Source organism: Mercurialis annua, linkage group LG7 (genome assembly GCF_937616625.2).
Source record: "Mercurialis annua linkage group LG7, ddMerAnnu1.2, whole genome shotgun sequence".
Taxonomy (NCBI): domain Eukaryota; kingdom Viridiplantae; phylum Streptophyta; class Magnoliopsida; order Malpighiales; family Euphorbiaceae; genus Mercurialis; species Mercurialis annua.
Window position 1 is genome coordinate 8,551,436 of NC_065576.1, and position 20,076 is coordinate 8,571,511.

At 29.8% G+C, this 20,076-nt stretch overlaps 2 protein-coding genes and 1 long non-coding RNA gene across 3 annotated transcripts; 1 reads left to right on the forward strand and 2 right to left on the reverse strand.

Annotated features, from left to right (window-relative positions):
* Positions 1–2,664: 2,664 nt before the first annotated feature.
* On the reverse strand, positions 2,665–6,155 carry LOC130014871 (uncharacterized). The gene is made up of 2 exons (XR_008789553.1): positions 5,662–6,155; positions 2,665–2,960 (listed from the first exon to the last, which is right to left on the reverse strand). It is a non-coding gene; the product is annotated as an uncharacterized LOC130014871 (long non-coding RNA).
* A 6,617-nt stretch (positions 6,156–12,772) lies between these two features.
* Positions 12,773–14,190, forward strand: LOC126656723 (protein FAR1-RELATED SEQUENCE 5-like). Its single transcript, XM_056103742.1, has 3 exons — positions 12,773–13,176; positions 13,293–13,751; positions 13,938–14,190. Exons 1-3 carry the CDS (start codon positions 12,773–12,775, stop codon positions 14,188–14,190), a joined length of 1,116 nt encoding a protein of 371 aa, XP_055959717.1.
* Positions 14,191–15,868: 1,678 nt separating this feature from the next.
* LOC126657631 (50S ribosomal protein L29, chloroplastic) lies at positions 15,869–18,282 on the reverse strand. Its single transcript, XM_050352343.2, has 2 exons — positions 17,902–18,282; positions 15,869–16,150 (listed from the first exon to the last, which is right to left on the reverse strand). The coding sequence occupies exons 1-2, from the start codon at positions 18,205–18,207 to the stop codon at positions 15,962–15,964; spliced, it is 495 nt and encodes a 164-aa protein (XP_050208300.1). The 5' UTR covers positions 18,208–18,282; the 3' UTR covers positions 15,869–15,961.
* Between the last annotated feature and the right edge of the window lie 1,794 nt (positions 18,283–20,076).

The window sequence follows — 20,076 nt, forward strand, 5'->3', positions numbered from 1 at the left end:
CACTGCTTAATCCCATGGTGTGAGTCCCGAGATAGTTCAACCGAGTTACTCACCAGATACGGGTCCCGAGATAGTTCGACCAAGTTACCTCGTATCTGCCAAAATTATAATCCTCCTTTCCGATACCCAAACATATTCCATTTCATAATCATCAATATGATCAACATTTAATGAGCTCATATCAAACATTTCTATATACACATATCTAGACTCTTACAGACACCGGTGATCACACGGCCTATTGACGCCCAATAGGTAGCTTGTTTCTTCGGATCACACATCATTTTCAAGCATAGAACAAATAACAACAAAACGATATACAAAATTTCAAACATAGAACAAACAACAACAAAACACTACACAATTTGATCCAACACCAAACATGTAATTCATTCTCAAGTATATAATAAATCAATTTACAATTTAACTATCAAACATAAACTATTAGTATACATATGTATATACTCATCTATGTATATATAATAATTCATACTCCGTGTATCTCACGGTAGAATAACCATTTAGTTCATACAATCTCAAATCACAACAATTATTATATCATGCGATGTATTTTTATAACTTATTAATAAAATATTTTATAATATACTAATAGCGTAATAATACGCGAGAGTAAAGTATACTCACTCCTTGCTTTCCAATCCAAATCATTTATACGCACTAGTCTTGGCCGAATACTCCTAGGCCAAAACCGTCGATCCCGTCGCCTCTCGGTTTGTCTGTTACAAACGAGGTTCAAAATACATTTATATCTCATTGGCATTATAAAATCAAAACTACTAAATTAATATCTTACGTTAAGTTCCCTTAACTTCAACCTATCTATAACGCTCAATTTATCCCTTAGAAGCCTCTCAAACATCCAAATTCACTTCGTCGCGTTTTTACGTCAATTTCGTCTTTTCGTTTTTAAATCTCAAAATGCTTAACCTTAATATATTTTTCCTTAGCATTTTGAGTTTAAAACAGCAAATACAATCCTTAGTGTCCTTACTTTAGGTTCACCCCTTTGATCTTAGTCGAAACGCACTTAATTCGCTAAACGTTATCTATTGATTCTTGCTCGGTTCAAACACGATACAAAAACAACATTTGAAATTCGTTTAGCACCACTATTACCCTAAGTCATTAACCTTATTATCAACTTAGTACAGCCCTATTACACCTTCTATAACTATTTTATTTATTTATTTTGATATCACCTTTTTAACATAAGTTTCGTCATTTACGTTCTACGTTTAAAACGTCAATTTTGTGGTTATTCTTTCAACGTTTTAATCGATTTAAATCAGCCTATAGCTCAATATAATTACCTATGTATTCAGTTTTAATCATGTCATAATCTTAAACCAACTTCAATTACAATTCACTAACATTTTACTCCAAAAACTGTTTTTACGTCTAGTTCGATATCCTAGTTTCGTAACTCCATTAACTATCGAAACAATTTCGCATTCAAACACGAACGGAGGGTGGCATCAGCCTCCTCCCCCTCAACTCAGCCCTCCCCTGTTTTGACAAGGGAAGGGCCGGCCAATGCCCTGGTGCGTCGCACCAGGGCTGCTGCCTGCAGCAGCTCACCGTGCTTCGGCACGGTGAGGGTCCGGCCACCATGGCCATGGGCATCCCCCTTCAAGACATAAACCTTCATCAAACCCTAACACCCCACAATTGACAACTCTCACAACTCACTCAAACCATCCCCTAAATTTAGCTTTAATCAATCAATTACACTTACTAATCACCATTTTAGAGCTTAAAATCATAATCACTAACAACTTTAATCAAAACAGAAATTTACAGCAGAAACCTTAACCTTATATAACGATTTTTACCTTGATTTTCTGGGCTTGATGAGTAGAGAATCTCACGCTCGTTCCGTGGCCATAAAAATCGCATCAATCGGACTTAAAACGAAGGAGTTATGGCTAATTGAAAATTTGTTACTTAGAAGCTTCAAATGAGGAAGATGATGATATTTGGAGTTGAGATAATTATGCATTTTGCTGAGCTAAATCAATTTCTTAGGCTATATATATTTATGGTATAATGTTTCTATTAACCCCTAATGAAGCCACCTCCTCAAACTTAGGTCCTAAGCTTTTCTTTTATTCAATTTGGCCCAAAAATCACTTAATCGTTAATCTCGACAATTTTTCGTATTATTTATGTCCAAATAAATAATACTCTTCCGCTAACTCACTATTTAGACTCCGCTAATCGATTTTGCCAAATTCTGGCTAAAACGCTCAATTTTCCAATTTGAGCGAAAACGACGATTTCCGTCACTGTTTCATCCTTATTTTTCTTTTATGAATATTGATGTCCAAATTATCAATATTATTTTCTTAATTACTGATTCCCGTCAATAATTTATTTATTTAATATTTTTCGGGCAATAAAATTCCATTTTCTAATTTTTTGGGGACTTAATCTTATCTTAAATTCCAACTTTTCCTTAGTCTCGTTTAATTAATTTAGGCATTAGAAATATTGAAATTCCTTCTTTAAATTTCAATATCGACCTATCCTCGTTCTTAATTACTTAATTCCTTCGCTAACTTCTTTTTCTAGTCGCTCTGATTATTAATTTAAATTGCGTTGCTCACTTCGGCAACGTCAAACGTACGGGGTATTACAGAAACGTATACAACTTGACAGCCATTATATAAATATCATCAATCATCATTTGTAAGTTAAACAGTTAATCTAAAACTACCTCTGATAATTGTTTATTACCAGAAACGAGACCTATCAAAAACTATTGACAAAAAGCGGTGATAACCCAAAATACAACCATACCGCTATAGACCTCGACAAAAATAAACTAGCCTGACTATCTACTGCAGCGCTAGAGCAAAAGACAGAAACTGTACATGTCAAAAGAGCGAGCTTTCCGGATCAAGAATGGAAGCTCGGGTCAACCTTGATCTACTGAGTACCTGAAAAGTTTGGAATATCAACGGGTCAGACTATGCTGAGTAAGTTCACAGTTTACTAACGATATTATATTTAAAACTAAGGTCGCATTGTCGATAACATACGATACTCAAAATAATCTATTTATAATCTCTTACTGGAATATACTTATACTTGAAACATAATTTGATAATAAACATTTCCTTAAATAAAAAAAGTATAAATAAACATAAATAAAAGATTTCCAATATTCGATCCGTTCGAAACCCTAAACCCAAGTACTACGGACTTATTGGACATAATTGATAATAATCACTTTTCAATTATATCGTCCGAGTGGCCGGGTCCCGAGATAGTTCGACCGAGTTACCCGCTACCACGTGGCATAGTCCCGAGATAATTCAACTGAGTTACATCATGCCACTACTTAATCCCAAGTTGTGGGTCCCGAGATAGTTCGACCGAGTTACCCACTAGACACAGGTCCCGAGATAGTTCGACCGAGTTACCTTGTGTCTATTACATTTCTTTTTATCCTCCTTAATCCATTAGTCGATCGATATTCATAATTTACCATTTCAAATCATTGACCATAGACGCCTAGACTCGTATTAGTACTGGTGATCACACAGCCTATTGACACCCAATAGGTAGCACGTTTCCCTCGGATCTCATATCGGGTTAAATTAACTAAATTCATAAAATACGTAATTCATGCTTTACATAAAACAATTAATAGATTAAAGGAAACAATCAATTCATAAATACTTTCACAAAAATAAATCAAACTTTTAAAATAGAACATATACTTGTTAATTCACATTTTCATAAAGAGCACATCGTCTTTATGACAGCATTCAACCTTGAAAATCATCATTTCCAATTAACTAGTTCTTTTCCAAATCATAGATATTATCTTATAGCACAATGATATATAATATCATTTGTCATGAATAAATTCCATTTATGCGACCTTTATGGACTTTAAAATATATAATTCAAATGTAGAATAAAGTAAAATATAAATAAAATATAGAGTTTGTTATTAAAATATTATGACAAACTTTAAAACAAAATTTGTAAGCTATACTAAAATATAATAAATCAATCAAATGCGCAATAAAAGACACTATAAATAATATATAAGTTTTACTTAAAATACATAATCAAACATATATATAATAATAACAATACAATATCGAAAGTAACTTGCGAACTTGCCTCGATCGCTTAAATCCAATTTTGTTTCAATAATCAAATTATCTTGCCCGTTGCTATTTCCTTAGTCCACTACTTCTCCAAGCCAAAGTCGCTCAATATTTATAATTTGAACAAATCTCATATTAACACTTGATTTCATAATATATTTTATTCCTACCATTTCCATTCTTATATTCAAACTTTGAAGTTTGAATTATATTCTAAGTCCTTATTTTAAATTCTTGCCTTCTTAAAGTCTAACTTAATCGATTTGGTTAATACTTAACCAAATCGTCTAATTACTACTTTAACTTCTAAGTTTTCTAATACTTAGGTTAATTCATAACTCACTTAGTTTTATCAATGTAAACTAATTTACTTTATGTTATTAAAATCAACTAATTTATTTTAAATTAAAGCTTCTATTAACATTCACTAATCCAATTTAACTTGAATTAACCAACTTTAATAAACCGTGTATTAAACTTAATACCAAATTTTAAGTCTGACTTTCATTAAACTTAATATACTCATTCTACCCTTTACTTTAGATTTTAATTTATTTCTCAAATCAATTCAAAATGTCATAATCAATTTAAACCCAAATATAAAAAAATATTATTTATTCCATTTACCAATTTACATTTTATGTTTTCCATTTTAACTTAAACTTATACCTTTAATCCTTAATATTAGACATTATTTTATTATTATTTTTTTTAAATCAACTTCAAATACACTCTAATTTACTTTTATCAAAGCCACTTTTAAAATTAGGCTCGATTTAAATTTCTTTATCAAATTTTATTACTCCTATTTCCTATTTTTTAACTATTCAAAAATTCAAATTTATTTAAATTTTTAAAAACGTCATATTTGAAAAAAAATATATTTTTCCTCATAGCGACGGGCGGGTCCCGGAGAGCGACCGGCTGGTCTGCCGCCGAGCAGACCTCGGTCTGCTCAGCAGAGCAGACCTTCGGTCTGCTTCAGCAAGCAGACCTTGGTCTGCTCTGGTTGAGCAGACCGTAGTCTGCTCAACCATGAGCAGACAGGTCAGGCCATTGGCCTGACCGGTCTTTCCTCCGGCCACCGGTTCCGCCCCTCCGCTCAATTCCGACTCCGACTCCGATTTCGTTTTCCAAAAATTAATATTTAACCAACAATTAAAAATTTCCAGCAATATTAAAAATCATCAATTCTTCAATTTCTTTAGTGTTTATAATTACTACTAATTACTCTAATCAACAAATACACTTTACTTTCATTAATCCTTAAGCAAAACCCATAAAACTTCAATATTTAGTCATTTTTGAATAATTTCCAGCAATATATTAAACTCCTAATTTCCATTTAATTTGACAATTTTCACCTTAATTTCATCTTCTTTTCTCATACTTAGTGTTTATATTCATAATAATTACTCTAACAATAATTTTCTTCCAATTTAATCAATTTCTAATAAATTTCATAAACCCTAAAAACTTTAACTAATTAAATAACTTACTAGTTTAGAAACCTTACCTTGATTATTGTTGCTATAGATAGAATCTTAGCTTAATCCTCAAAATATCCAAGATTCCTTCATGATTTTGGTGGAAAATGGAAGTTTTGGGATGAGAAATGGTTTAGAGAAGAAGAAGAGGAAAATTCTGGAAATCTCCTTCTTTTTCTCCTTTGTTTCTATTATCCTTATTAATATCTCTATTTTAATTATTAATAATGAAAGAAATTGGGCTTGGACTTTGAGTTTTCTCTTTTACTATTTGTTTGGACTTGTATTGTTGTTAATTAGGCCTACTATTTAATATGTCTCTACACTATATTTTATATTTTTTTTTCTTTTGCTTATTAATTTATTAAATTAATTTATTACTTAAGCACGTCGATAATAATTCCGGGCTTAAATCCAAATTTTCCAATGATAAAAATTATACGGGCTATTTTTCCTTATTTTAGCTCCCTTTGGCTAAAATAATATGTTTAATCCAATTAAACATTTCTCCAAAAATGCGGGGCATTACAAATTAGAATCCTAATTAAAACACAATTATTTAATTTGTTGACTAATAAATCTTTCTTCACCTAAAATTTTGCCGAAGTTGGATTTCATATGTATATATCCAAAAGACTAATAAATCTCTCTTCACCTAAAATTTTGCCGAAGTTGGATTTCATATACATATATCCAAAAGATCTTCTATAATTTGTTTCTATTATAACTATAATTCTTCCTCTAGCTATTACCACTACGTAAAGGAGTATATTTCTAAGATTTATTAGTCATCACAAACTATGGTGGGCAGTAAAAGCGGATAAAATTTCTATTAACTATTAACTAATTCAGTAATTTTCTTTCAATTTTTGACCAAATGCTCATACCAATATTGCTTCATGAGAACAAATTTATGAAAATGTTAGTAGATTAAAAGAAACAAATAAATAATAAAATAATAATTCTAAATTATTAATGGGTATCATAGTATGATGACACAATCATTATGTGTATAATAAGAACACATAATCGTCACACCAGTGCAAATATAGATATTAGACTATGGCCACATTATAATTACGAAAGTGATGTTTTGAGTATAAAAAGTTGATATATGTGAGGAGTTTCCGATAATTGTAATTATTACTTGATTTCTATTTGAGTTTATATATGATCAATATACCTAATATACCTATTAATTAGTAGATAGCTATTAAAATAATTAAATTAAAATAAGTATTTCAAAAAAAGGGAACTAAAAGAATGCACTAATTGTTGAGATTGAATGTGAAAGTTCTGTTGGTTCTCCCAATTATATAAGTACATGGATTATTGGATAATGTTTTAATAGTTAACAATGTTATTTTGAATATTCAATCATGAGATGTGAGAAAAAAATTTCACTATATACAATCAATTATTCATGCACTTATATAGATCATTCTAGCACGAAATGTTGAAGTATTTTAATTACATATTAATATGATTTACTTTTATAACATTTAACTAATGCTGTGTATATGTGGGGGCATACAACAACTATAGCTCCGTTACTCATTTTTAAAAAATAGACCATTAAAGATATGTAATTTATTTATTTATTTATAAAAATTGATTCCAATCAAAATTTTACAAAAATAATAAATAACTTTTTTTAACAAAAAATGCTAACTAATTTAATATTAATTATAAATAAAATAAATTATGTAATTTTATAATAAATTTAATTGACGAGTCACATTACGAGCCACGTGCATAGCACGTAATACGAAACTAGTTAAAAAAAAGTACTGAATTATACTATGTAATGCAGATTATTGGTGTTCTCATAAATTTTTGAAGCAACTTATCTATCTATAACTATTCTATAAGTGTGAAGGGGGGGACGGGAAAAATTACAACATTAGCCGTCAATAATTAAACAAATTACAAAGATAATTATAAATTAAACTCTAAATTAAAAATCAAAATCATTACGCATATGAATTAGACGTAGCACATTAAGAGTCCATCACTTGCCAAATTGTGAAATCATATGTATCACAGTTACACTGAAATGCTAAGTCTATTTCATATGTATATGACAATTTAATTGGTCATTAACTTCAATAAATAATGATCCACAGCAAAAAAGAAATTCAATAGTGCAGCTTGTTTTTGAAATTCTACTGCGAGCTCCAAATTTCATATTATGTATGTGGTTTCTGTTCCATCCTTTCAATTTCTAATCCTATGCTTTGATTTAATTTGTTTTTTTAGACAATTATTCATATTTGTGTTCCAATACTTTCCTTTATATTTATGTTCCAACACTTTCCTTTCTAGCTATTCGTTTGATTTTTTCAAGTGATAATATTTATTGTGATTTATGTGACATAAAGAAAAATCAGTATTATTTATTCTTGCCTAATAATTGTATAATAAAATTTATATATGATTATACTATGTACTGTTAATCAACTATTATACTACTAATTGATAAATTTGTAATTTATGTGCTATACTCAGTATACTGTATCCCTAATCAAACTCTACTAAACCATATCATCAAACCTTTAATTTGCTTTACTTATCAATTAACTTTTGATAATTACATTATTAATTAAGAAGTTAAAATAAAGCAGTCAGCATAATTTATGTGATTAATAGTAATTAAACCATTATTAAACTTGTGCAAATAGATAGTTACATATTGGCTTTCATTAGGCCATTATATATTAAAATTTATATGATTTTTAATATATAAGTAATTTAAAATAATAAAAAAGATATAAGATAAAATAACAATTAACTTTCACAGGGAACTATAAATTTATTGATAACGGGTTATATAAATAATATTATAAATAAAAAATAACTAAAATAAGTATTAAAACTAGAACATTAATTAATTTATTTACTTTAATTTTTATTAAATATATAACGGGTCGTATAATTGTCGCTCACTTGCGTAACACGTATTAAAATCAAAATTAAAAATATAACATAATAATTAACTACAATAGTTTTTGAAAGTTAACCTATTTATTTTTGAATGATCATTTAAATTTTATGATTAATAGGATTTTTATAATAGTAAATCTAATGAAATTATTACCATAGTAAATTGTTATAAACAATAAAGCAAGAAGTTTACTTCTAATTAAATTCATTACTATGGTTGTAATAGAATTCTTAACTATCTCAGTGGTGTTTGAATAGGACTGTGTTATTATTACAAATTCAAATTCCTTTACGATTTTACAATTTTACTGTATGTAGAAAAAATATTTAAGCAATTTATATATTTTTGTTTTATTAAAATTGATAAAAGTTTTGATGGGCTACTTTATACTTCAGCAATTTGAATATTTAGTTCTGGTGTTTCAATAGGAGTATAATATATTAATGTCCAACTAAGACTAACACTATTTATGAAGGAATTTTTTATTGTTAAAAGTGTAAATTAATATTAAATTATTAAATTTAATATTTTAGTTTTAATAAATTATTATTATTTTAATATATAACGGGTCATACTGAATTAATATTTAACACATTAACGGGTCATATGAATATCGCACGTGCGTAGCACGTGGCGAAAAACTAGTACTATATATAAAAGCAGGGATGGGGGGCAGGCACATTTACCGAATAACCTTTCTTTAATGGTTATTTAAATTATGGTTTTATGGTAATTTGTTAATCAATTAATTTAATAATTTGAACATCCGTTTAACTATTATTACTAGAAAATAATTGAATTAGAATAAGAAATCTATTTAACTGCTACTACTAAAAAGGAACTTAATTAGAATCCTTATTCTAAGCAAAATTATGAAAACTTCTTATTATGCAATGTAATCTTTAAACAATGTTTTGTCCATTAAATTTCTTCCAATAACAAGTTTCCTCGGTCATTTATCAGACATTATTATTGGGTATGCTATTGCATGGAATCTGAATATCTGATTCATGAGATGAACAATTTATGGGCAATCTCTATGTTGGGATGGATTCTGCTCCTCTTTGTCTTTAGTTTAAAGCACTCTGGTGCCTATGGTTTTAACTTTCTTGAAATTGAATTTGTTAGTGATCCTTCACTGCCTTCTGTGCGATTTATTGAGAATGGCAGAACCTTGCAGATGAGTGCATCACCACTTACAGGTGTTGAAGTTTTGTAATATATATTTTATTTCTTAAAACTGGCTTAACATTCTCTAGGTGCATTGCCAATTATTTCTTAAAGTGCATTGCTAAAACTGTTTGTGAGGTTATCAACCATAATCATATCCCTGTAGTTGGTAAGTTACATGTCTGGTGTGATCTTTATTTCCCTTTGCTAATTTGTGGTTCAGATGAATCAATTGTTCATTCATCTGAACCAACGTAGCCTTCCTGTTTGCCGCAAACTTCAACGTTGTCGCCGGCTTCAAATTTCATCTTCTTTTAATGCAAAAAAATCGATAAAATCTAGAGACAGAAACAACACAGACTATAAATTTCTTGAAGAGTTAATTTGCCGAATTTGATTAAAAGAGTTGAAGGAAATAATTAATCTCCAGTGTTCTCATACGAATTGGATTAGGAATAATCAAATCCTTTTGTATAAGGAAATATTTAATGATTAGATTATTTATTTTTTAAAATAAAATTTAAAATTTTATATAAATCTAATAATTAGGATTAACTAAAAAATATAAATTATAAATCTAAAATTTTGGAATTAATTGTTTTCGGGATTGGTATAGAATTTTGAGATAAATATTTTAAATTTATTACGGATTTTTTGAAATTTTAAAGATAATTTTTGTTTGTTTTAATTATAACATTAAAGACTATTTTGAATATATATTAAAATGTGAAGTATTGAAAAAGAGGTTAATTTGATGTTTGAGGGTGCAATTAAAATCAAAAAGTATGAATTTAAATATTTTGGAATTGAAAACGAAAGGTGTGGATTTGGATGAAATCGGTGATTTTACAATATGAGGGTGTAAACGAAAAGGGACTAAAAGGTGGATGTTTTTTTTCATACCATAAGCCAATATAAGAAAAACATTTAATAATTATCAAAAAAAAGAAGAACATTTAATCCTATTTATGAGTGTTTGATTACTATTGCATCATGTGTTTTGCAAAAAAATTAATTTTCTGTTTTTATCAATTCGAACTGAGTTAAATCGTTAAAAAGTGAAATCTTTCAGATGCAATTTGATGAATCTATTTGGTCATTTTTTTTTGTCAATAAGCCATACTTTTTTTTTTGATAATTGGGGAGGGAGGAGCGTTTGTGGAAAGAACCGAACCCACGACTTAGCAGTTTGCTGCCTAGCGCTTATACCATTTAAACTACAGCTCATTGGTAGCCATACTTTATAAAGAGTGTAATAATATGAATTTACCTAACCAATTTGATTAATAGATGTGCATTAGAAAATTTGATTTACAGTTTATCATTACTAATAGGATTTTGTATAATTAAAGAGAAAGATATTGGTGTAAATAAATTATTCGAGTCTAAATATTTATTTACGGTTAAACAAAATTAATTTCAAAATAAAAATCAAAACATTAAGGTAAACTTCTTATTAATTTCTGATTATCATTTAATTCAAATTTGCTATCATGATATCTCTAATATTATTTTAATAATTTAACTACTCATGAAAAATAATTATTGATCAAAATCACAAAATAATTAGTAATCCAGCAAACTCTAACGAATTTATAACTAATTTAGCATTAATTATAACTAATCAATAATATTAATTATAATCCTTCTTATAGAATATTATACAATCTAATAAAAACTCTAACTAATCTCTAATTAATTTAATATTATTTAAAAAATATTTAAAATATTTAATATTTATTATAAATACAATATAATATAATTATAATAAATTAATATAATAAGTTTATTCAAATAATAATGTATTTTTTAATCTATATTGATTATAAATAAAATAAACTTATATATTTATAATGAATTAAATTAAAATATAATTAATTGACGAGTTACATTACGAGCCACGTGCGTAGCACGTAACGCGAAACTAGTCAAGTAAACAGTCATCAAACTGAAAGTGATCAAGCATCGAAAAACAGGTAATTCTATTTTTTTAGTTATTTATTTTTAATATAAATTAAGATAATCTTATATTTGAATTTCATATCAATTAAAATTTATAAATTATGAATTATATGCTTATGGTGAATTTTTTAAGGATTGTCACTTTTCTTTTCATTATTAATGTCTGTTTCATACAGTAAAATTATAAAAATTATTTTTAAAGCAAACACAGGTAAAGATTTAATTTTATTAAAATAAAATCATAAGCTAAATAATTCGAATCATAAATAGTTTAAGTCAACAGAAATTTTTTACAAAAAAAACTTGAAATAATAAAGTAACTTAGCTTAATTTATTCATGATTAAAATAAAATTTAATATTTATATGAATTCCTAACAAATACTATTATTGCTGTTATTATGTATTCTATCCATTTATTATTTATTTAATTTGTAATCACTATCATAAAATTTAACTGTTTATAGTTGTATAAATTTTTAAAAGAAATTATTTTTGTAACTTTACATGTAATTCTACTTATTGTTATATAGTTATCTCTAAGTTGAATGTAAATTTAGATTTTTTGTTATTAAATTATATTCTATAAAAATTATATTGCTGTGCACTACTATATAATTCCAGTTTTACTAAATATCATTGTTCATTCAAAAGTATTACATAAAAAGTTAGATTGCATTTTTACGAGTCTTAAATATTTAATTAGTTAATGTTATAATAAATATATTTCTTTATCAGATTAAATGGATATCGAAGAGCCATGTATTGGTATGAAATTTGACAGTGAAGAAAGTGTCTATACTTTTTATAAAAGTTATGCTCACAAACTTGGATTTAGTGTTAGAAAACAATATGTGCGGCGTGTGGATGGACAGATAAAGAGAACTTTTTGTTGTTCAAAACAAGGTCAAAAAGGTGTTGACAAAAGATCCGAACAATTAAAATTTGAGCATCCAATTTCCAGAGTCAATTGTTTGGCACAACTGACATGTCAGCTTAAACGAACAGTATGTTTGAAATTATTTCTTTTAAGGCAGAGCATAGTCATGAACTTACTCCTACACCAATGAAACACATGTTAAGATTACAAAGACAAATTACATCAGCCCATAAAGTTATTGCTGATGATGCTGCAAAGGCTGGATTATCTGTCAGGTCCACTATTAATTTACTAACTTCACAAAGTGGAGACCGTGAATTTAATGGATTTTTAGATAATGATTTTAGAAATTATATATCTGCCAAGCGTAGAACAGAGATGATTAGAGGAGATGGTCATGCTATTATGGAGTATTTTCATAAAATGCAATTACAAGATCCTTCTTGTTTTTATTTAGTGCGATTTGATGATGCTGATAATTTCATATTAAATGTGTTCTGGGCAGATGGGAGATCAATTATCGACTATCAACATTTTGGAGATGTCATATGTTTTGATACAACTTATAGAACAAATGAGTATGCTAGGCCGTTTGCTCCATTTATTGGCATTAATCAACATAAAAAAAAAGTATTATTTTTGGTGCAGCGTTACTATATGATGAAACAATATCATCGTTTAAATGGTTGTTTGAGACTTTTCTCAGTGCAATGTCTGGTAAGCAGCCTAGAACGATATTGACAGATCAGTGCCCCGCTATGGCCAAAGCAATTGAAGAAGTATTTTCTGAAACTCATCATCGATTATGTGTGTGGCATATTTATCAGAACGCTGCTAAAAATTTAAGTCATGTTTTTCATTCATCAAAACAATTTGCATATGATTTTAGCTCTCGTGTATATGGTTATGAAGAGGAAGATAAATGGCTTCAAGCTTGGGATGATATGCTTAATAAGTATATGCTTACTGATAATACATGGTGCAATGGAATTTTTGAAGTAAGGAGAAAATGGGCTATGGTTTGTGGGCGGCATATGTTTACAGCTGATATGATGAGCACCCAGCGAAGTGAGTCAATGAATAACGTCCTAAAAAAATATTTGGATGCAAAGAATAACTTTACTCATTTCTTTGACAATTATAACAGGTTGTTGTCAGATAAGCGGTATGATGAGTTGTTAATATAGTTCAGAATGAGAGAAAGAGTTCATGTTTTACAAGCTGATGTGGAGATGTTAAGACATGCTTCAAAGGTATACACTCCAGCGGTGTATAGGATGTTTTAAGATGAATATATGAAGATTTTAGATTGTGTTATGCACAAAGTTGACAAGTCTGAACATGTTACCAGTTATAAAGTCCAGTGTGGTAGAAAAGATCAAGAACATTTGGTCACATTAGACGCATTAACACCATCAGTTAAGTGTAATTGCATGAAATTTACGTTTGTGGGAATCTTATGCGCACATACTTTGAAAACTCTTGATAAGAAGAATATCAAACAGATTTCGCCACAATACATCTTAAAGAGATGGACAAGAGATGCAAAAATTGGAATGATTGAGGACAATTATATCATTGCGGTTGGAAGTAGTCCGCAATAGTCAATTGGAAAAAGATATTCATCTTTGAGTCATAACTTTCGAGAAATATTGGCACTTGCATCAGAAAGTGAGAATATGAATGAGCATGCATGTGAAGATTTCAAGAAATTATTGAAAGATTTGCAAGAAATGAAGATAAGTAATAATCCATCTAGTTTGTCCAACTCAAAAGTTGACAAAACATCTTCTCCTATTATATGCGAAGTTAAAAAAAAAAGCGACTGTTGGACGTCCAAGTAAAAGGATAAAAGGTGCTTTAGAAAAAAAAATATCAAACGTCGATCCAAATCACAGGTGATTTTTGCATATAAGACATAAGTTATTTTATATGAATTTAATGTTTTAAATTTGTGTTTTTATGTTAAATTATTATCTATATTATATTTAAAATTTCTTATCTACTGTAATATTATTTTAGGATCAAAATGCCACATGCATCAATTCAGAACAAGAAGATTTGAATGCCGAATTACAGGTATTTGAAAATACTAATAAGGTATATGTGCATTTGTTATATTATTTTAAGATATATATTACATATTTATTATTTTGATATATTTATCTTTTATTATTTATTTGAAGGAATCGAGTGGAAAATATTTATCTGAAGATGTTATTACTACTCAAGAGATATTAGAAAGTCCATCACAAAATGATTGTTCTTACATATTTTCTAGTCAAAATCAATTCTCATATACTCAACTTCTTCATGTAATTGATCATTTAAAAAAATAAATTTATTTTATTTCAAATTTTTTATATTTATAATTGTTTATTTTTACAAGATGCAATTGCAGATTCCAAGAAGAAAAATATCGAATGAATTTTGAAAAAATAATTTTATTTTGCTTTTTTTTTTATCTATTTTATGTTAAAACATTAAACATAAGGTTTTAATGTTTTTTTCTTTATTTTATTTTTAGTTTTTATTGAGTTACATGCAAGTGTAAAATTATCCTATCACTTAAATATAATTTTTTTCTTTCTAATTACGTATTCATTTAATGGTTTTATGTTATGAATGTAATTAATTTTATGTATAAAAAATATAATTATTAAAAGCTGCTGTTCCATTAATAGTTGTAGAATCATATAATTTCTGGGTAACTAAATAGACTAAATGGTTAAATGAAGGCAGCCTTATGCTGGTGTAAAAGTATGGTTAAATAACCAGTTGAGTATCTGAATTAAAAGGTTAATTAGCCATTATAGAAAGCCCTTATATAGTAACGTGTCACTTTTTCCGGACACTGTTGCAGGAGTTTCCTGCTATAGTGTTTGTAGGAAATTTTTGTTCATTTGATTGTAGTTTCAATTTTCGATTCAGTGCAATTCAGCATAATTCAATACGATTTTTGGTGTGTATCATACAAGTAATCTTTTGGTACAACTTGATAAAGTTATCGGTCAATGAATATTTTTAAATTTTTTTAATTGGATTTTTGGCTCGAATTCAGGGATCTCCATAACACATCCACGGCATAGTTTTTCTGCTGGTCTCTTACCATTAAAAGGAAGAAATTTTAGTTAAACTTAATTCATGATAATATCACAAAAATTAAGGTAAGAGTTGCTTCACATGCCTAGCTGAAGTTGTTTTTCCATTTTTTTTTTCTCAACAGAAGCGACAAACACGGCGACACGGAGCAGATTCAAGATATCATGTTATAGACATAAATTGTCAAAAAGAATTAACTAAGTGATTTGAAAAGCTGTCCATAAGATGAAAGTAGATCATGCATTCATTCATACAGAAAATGCAAACATTAGCTTATGCTGATCCTGATTTCTCAGCTTCTGCAGCTTCTGCGGCTGCCTCCTCCGCTTGCAATTTAATCAAAGATGGAGGAGGCCTCACAACAATACTTTTCTTCCATTTTCGGTCCAGTTTTCTCGATAATCTCTTGTTAATTCCTTCCTCAATTTCTCTTTCCCGCTTCACAGTAAGCATGCGAGCAACCTGAAATGCACCGTCAATCATTAGGCAGCTGAACATATACGAATTCTTTTGTGCAGACAAAAATGACTTGGACTTATTAAGCATGGCCGTTCAAAAAAACTTTGAACCACAAGCCCCCAGCCCAGAGGTTTATTTGAGTTCAAATGATCAAATCTGGCACATTACTAGAAACTTGAATTATATCTCTAGCAAAATATGCTGCAAAACTTGAATTCTTAGGAAGATAAATTTTAGATTGATACCCAGAAGTATCATTATGCAGGTGGTCTCATCATTACCCCTTTTGCCCAACCCTAAAAGAAGAACATGAAATCCTTAGAGCCTCATTCCAAACATTTACAGCCACCATATCGATCCCGTTTCACCATTCTGCGTCAAGTAGAGATACTGATAGGGGTGTAATTTTGTAAGAATCTTAATTATATTTCAAACCAAACCGACCCAGTTGGGTTCAATCTGGTTCGACTTATACCAAAATTGAACCGAACAGAACGCTGAAAGCTTTTATAATTTCAAACTGAACTGAACTTACCGAATTTGTCGGTTCAGTTTTGCACACCCCTAGATACCACTTAACTAGAAGCCATCATTTTTGGGCTTCCTTCATCCCTCTACAGCCTTAAACTCTAGTGGTACATTAAGCAAACCAGTATAATATTCAACTCACATTAGGTGGCTATACAAAATCTATGTGGATACACCATTTCTTGTTATGGTTAAGTAATGAATACCTCGCCACATCTTGCCGATTATCACAATTAGGAGCTTCATCCGTTTTTAAGTACCTAAAAAGGATGAAAACTTTTGGCTACCTATGCTATATATATGTAATAAAATAATGTTAGTTGCGGTTTTGATTTATGTTCACAAGTAGATTTTGACAATTTATGTTAGATTATCTTTAGTCATTCAAAACCACTACCCTCATCCATATAAAATAAATGTGTCAGACAATGGGGCGTCAAAGCATAGATTCCAACACTTTGCTTGAAATCTATATCCGTAAAACTTTGTCAAAAAAAAATATCCGTAAAAGACTTCAGCAACATCACAATGCGTGAAGACTGATGTGAAAAGAGAAACATTCACTGCCTGTAACACATCACCAACATTCAAAAATAGCACCTCTCCAATCACTACACAAGACATAGCCTACAACATCCAAAAATAGAACAGAAGCAAAGTTCAATTCCGCAAGTCTCGGCAATGGTTAACACAACGATAAATCAGCGTATTGACTATGGCATCCCTACCAGATAACTAACTTACAGAAATATCTACTAAGACTCCAACTATCCAATACCATATCCAACCCTCACCAACATTATCAATCACCTCTACATCAATTGCAATAAAATTTCATATTACTATTCAGCTAACTAAAAATAAATTCAAAGATAACAGCTTTAACATCAATGCACCAACTCTAATCTCTCCACAAATAAAAAAAAATCTAAAATTTCAAAAAGAATAACCATATGCACCATATCTAGCAATCCTACAATTATTTTTGCTTTTCAAGTTAAAAGACTAACATTTACAAATGTGTCAACAAAAACAAAGTAAACCCAGAACTAAGTATTCTATTCCCATCACTAAAAACACAAACATACCATAGGCACCACGAATACGGGCAAACGGGACACTCGGGCACGGACACACGTGTTATTTTGAAGTTTTCTATGTAAAAATGAAATTTTGTGTCTGAAACGTTTTCGAAACGGTACACATAAATGAAAGATTACACATACCCTTTTGTGCATGCGACGAAACTCGCTGGACTTAAACTCATTACGAGCAGATCTTTGAAGCCGAAGCATAAAAAGCTCTCCTTTAAGATCAATAACTTCTTCTTGAATTTGTTCAGTGCTCATTTCTCGTATTTTCTTCAATTCTTCCAGTCTCTTCGACATCATTACTACTAATGGCTTCCCAGAAAACGACCATGTCGTTTTGACAGGTACCCTCGTCGGAATTGGACATGATTGACGGATTTGGATGCCTGAGAAGCTTGATTTTGGAATTGGAGAGACGGTGGCCATAGAAAGGCTCAACATCTTTTTGCTTTCTTATGAGAAATATTTGGTGCTGTGTCTCTAACTTAGCATTCTAGCCGAAGTAGATAAGGGGCTTGGCCATGTTCGCATTTTATCTCCAATTAGCCAATTTTTATTTTGGGTGTTGAGGATTTGGGAATTTAAACTTTGACCCCTAATGTTCGAAAGTAAGGTCTTGAGCGTTTATTAATGGGAAAAGGGTCAAATAAGCCCTTAAGGTTTGTATTTTGGATCAGTTATGCCCTCAACGTCAGTAAAGGGTCAGAGAAGCCCCCAATGTTTCTAAATTTTGACAACGAGGCCCTCCACCTAACACTGTTCCTAACTCTGTTAAACGGTTCCAACGTGGCTTGTTTGTTACCATTGCCAATTACTTACATGGCAGGAAATTAATGGCATGTCAGTGAATTAATGACATGTCCCAACTTTTTTAATTTTAAATCCTGAAATTGAAAAGTTAGGGTTTTCTTAACGTTGAAATCACTCACTCCAAATCAAAATCAATCTCTACCATTCTCTTAAAGACAAAAAAACTCACATTCTCTCCCATAATTTCAATCGAATTAGGGTTCTAATTTCTGGTTTCTCAATCGATGAAAGCGAGGAACAGAAGTTAGTTGTTTTGCGTTGATATAAAATCATACGAAGTGGGGTAATCTGACATTCAGGTATTATTCGTTTTTCTTGTATTCTATTACTTTATCCTTTATTTAATGGGTTCTTTGGCAGTGATGGTCCCTGTTAATGTCTATTTATTGTCATTTTGGAAAAACACAGTAGTTAGAAAATGCTGATAAATGGTCCCCCTTTGTATTTGTTAATGTCTTGTTTGTTAATTAGTGGTCCATGTTTGGTGAGATGTGTTTAATAATGTTTATTCAGGGTCTCTGTTGTTTTGGTATTTGCTGATTAGTGGTCCCCTTTGCATTTGTTAAAATTAGTTTTAAGTGTTTAATAATGTTTGTTCTTGGTCCGTAATGCTTTGGTATTTGCTGATAAGTGGTCCCCTTGTTTGCTGTTTTACTACATGTTACAGAATGGGTGAAGTAATTGATGTGTACTTTAATTTTGGTGGAACTTGGTCATCTAATCCTAATTTGGAGTATGTCGATGGTGAAGTAGAAATCAAATTCAATTATGATTCAGACTACTTAATTGTTTATGCCATAAGAAATAATTACCTAACTGGTCCAAGTCAGTGTTTGAAATTTATTTTTTGCAACCTGCTAGGAATTTAAGTAATGGCCTGATGTTAGTGGTGAATGATGACTTAATTAGAATTATATTGAATTACATTAGAATGTTTCTTGGAAGAATGAGATTCATATATATGCCAGTAAGGATGCAAGCGAGCCTGTTTTGGCAAACACCCCACTACCTACAGCTATTGAAGGACCTGAAACTGAAGTTGAAAGCCCAAATACAGGGGTAGCTAGGGAGGGTAGTCATGCTACTACTGAGGGGGTCAATGAAGAGGGCAGTGTGGAAGAGAATATTCTACTCATGTGGCGCAAACTGTTGAGGAGGTTACTGAGGGGGTCAATGAGCATTATCAAATATATTGATAGATGAGGTTGTATATGGTTAAAATATAAGTAAAATGGTAAATGGTTAACATAGTAGTATTGAATTAAAAGAGAATATTCTTTTAGTATGAAATGTAGGATAATGGGTTGGAGGAAAAACAACATAGAAAATCTGAAATAGTGTGAAATTCAACATATTTTAAATTACGAGTTGGAGATGCCTTTAAAGAACATGCGATAAATATGTGCAGGCAGAATCACATAAATTGCAGAAGATCTCTCTTGTAATTATCTCAAAAGATATGATTCTCGATGAACAATTTCAAGTTGATTTTTTAGATCG

Excerpts from the sequence above, each read along its gene's own strand:
- LOC126657631 (XM_050352343.2), bottom strand. The coding sequence starts at position 18,207 with ATGTTGAGCCTTTCTATGGCCACCGTCTCTCCAATTCCAAAATCAAGC. Across the intron at positions 16,151-17,901 it reads TTCGTCGCATGCACAAAAGG|GTTGCTCGCATGCTTACTGT; the intron begins GTATGTGTAATC and ends GGTGCATTTCAG.
- LOC126656723 (XM_056103742.1), top strand. The coding sequence starts at position 12,773 with ATGAAACACATGTTAAGATTACAAAGACAAATTACATCAGCCCATAAA. Across the intron at positions 13,177-13,292 it reads ACAAATGAGTATGCTAGGCC|TGCAATGTCTGGTAAGCAGC; the intron begins GTTTGCTCCATT and ends GACTTTTCTCAG. Across the intron at positions 13,752-13,937 it reads AGGTTGTTGTCAGATAAGCG|TTATAAAGTCCAGTGTGGTA; the intron begins GTATGATGAGTT and ends ACATGTTACCAG.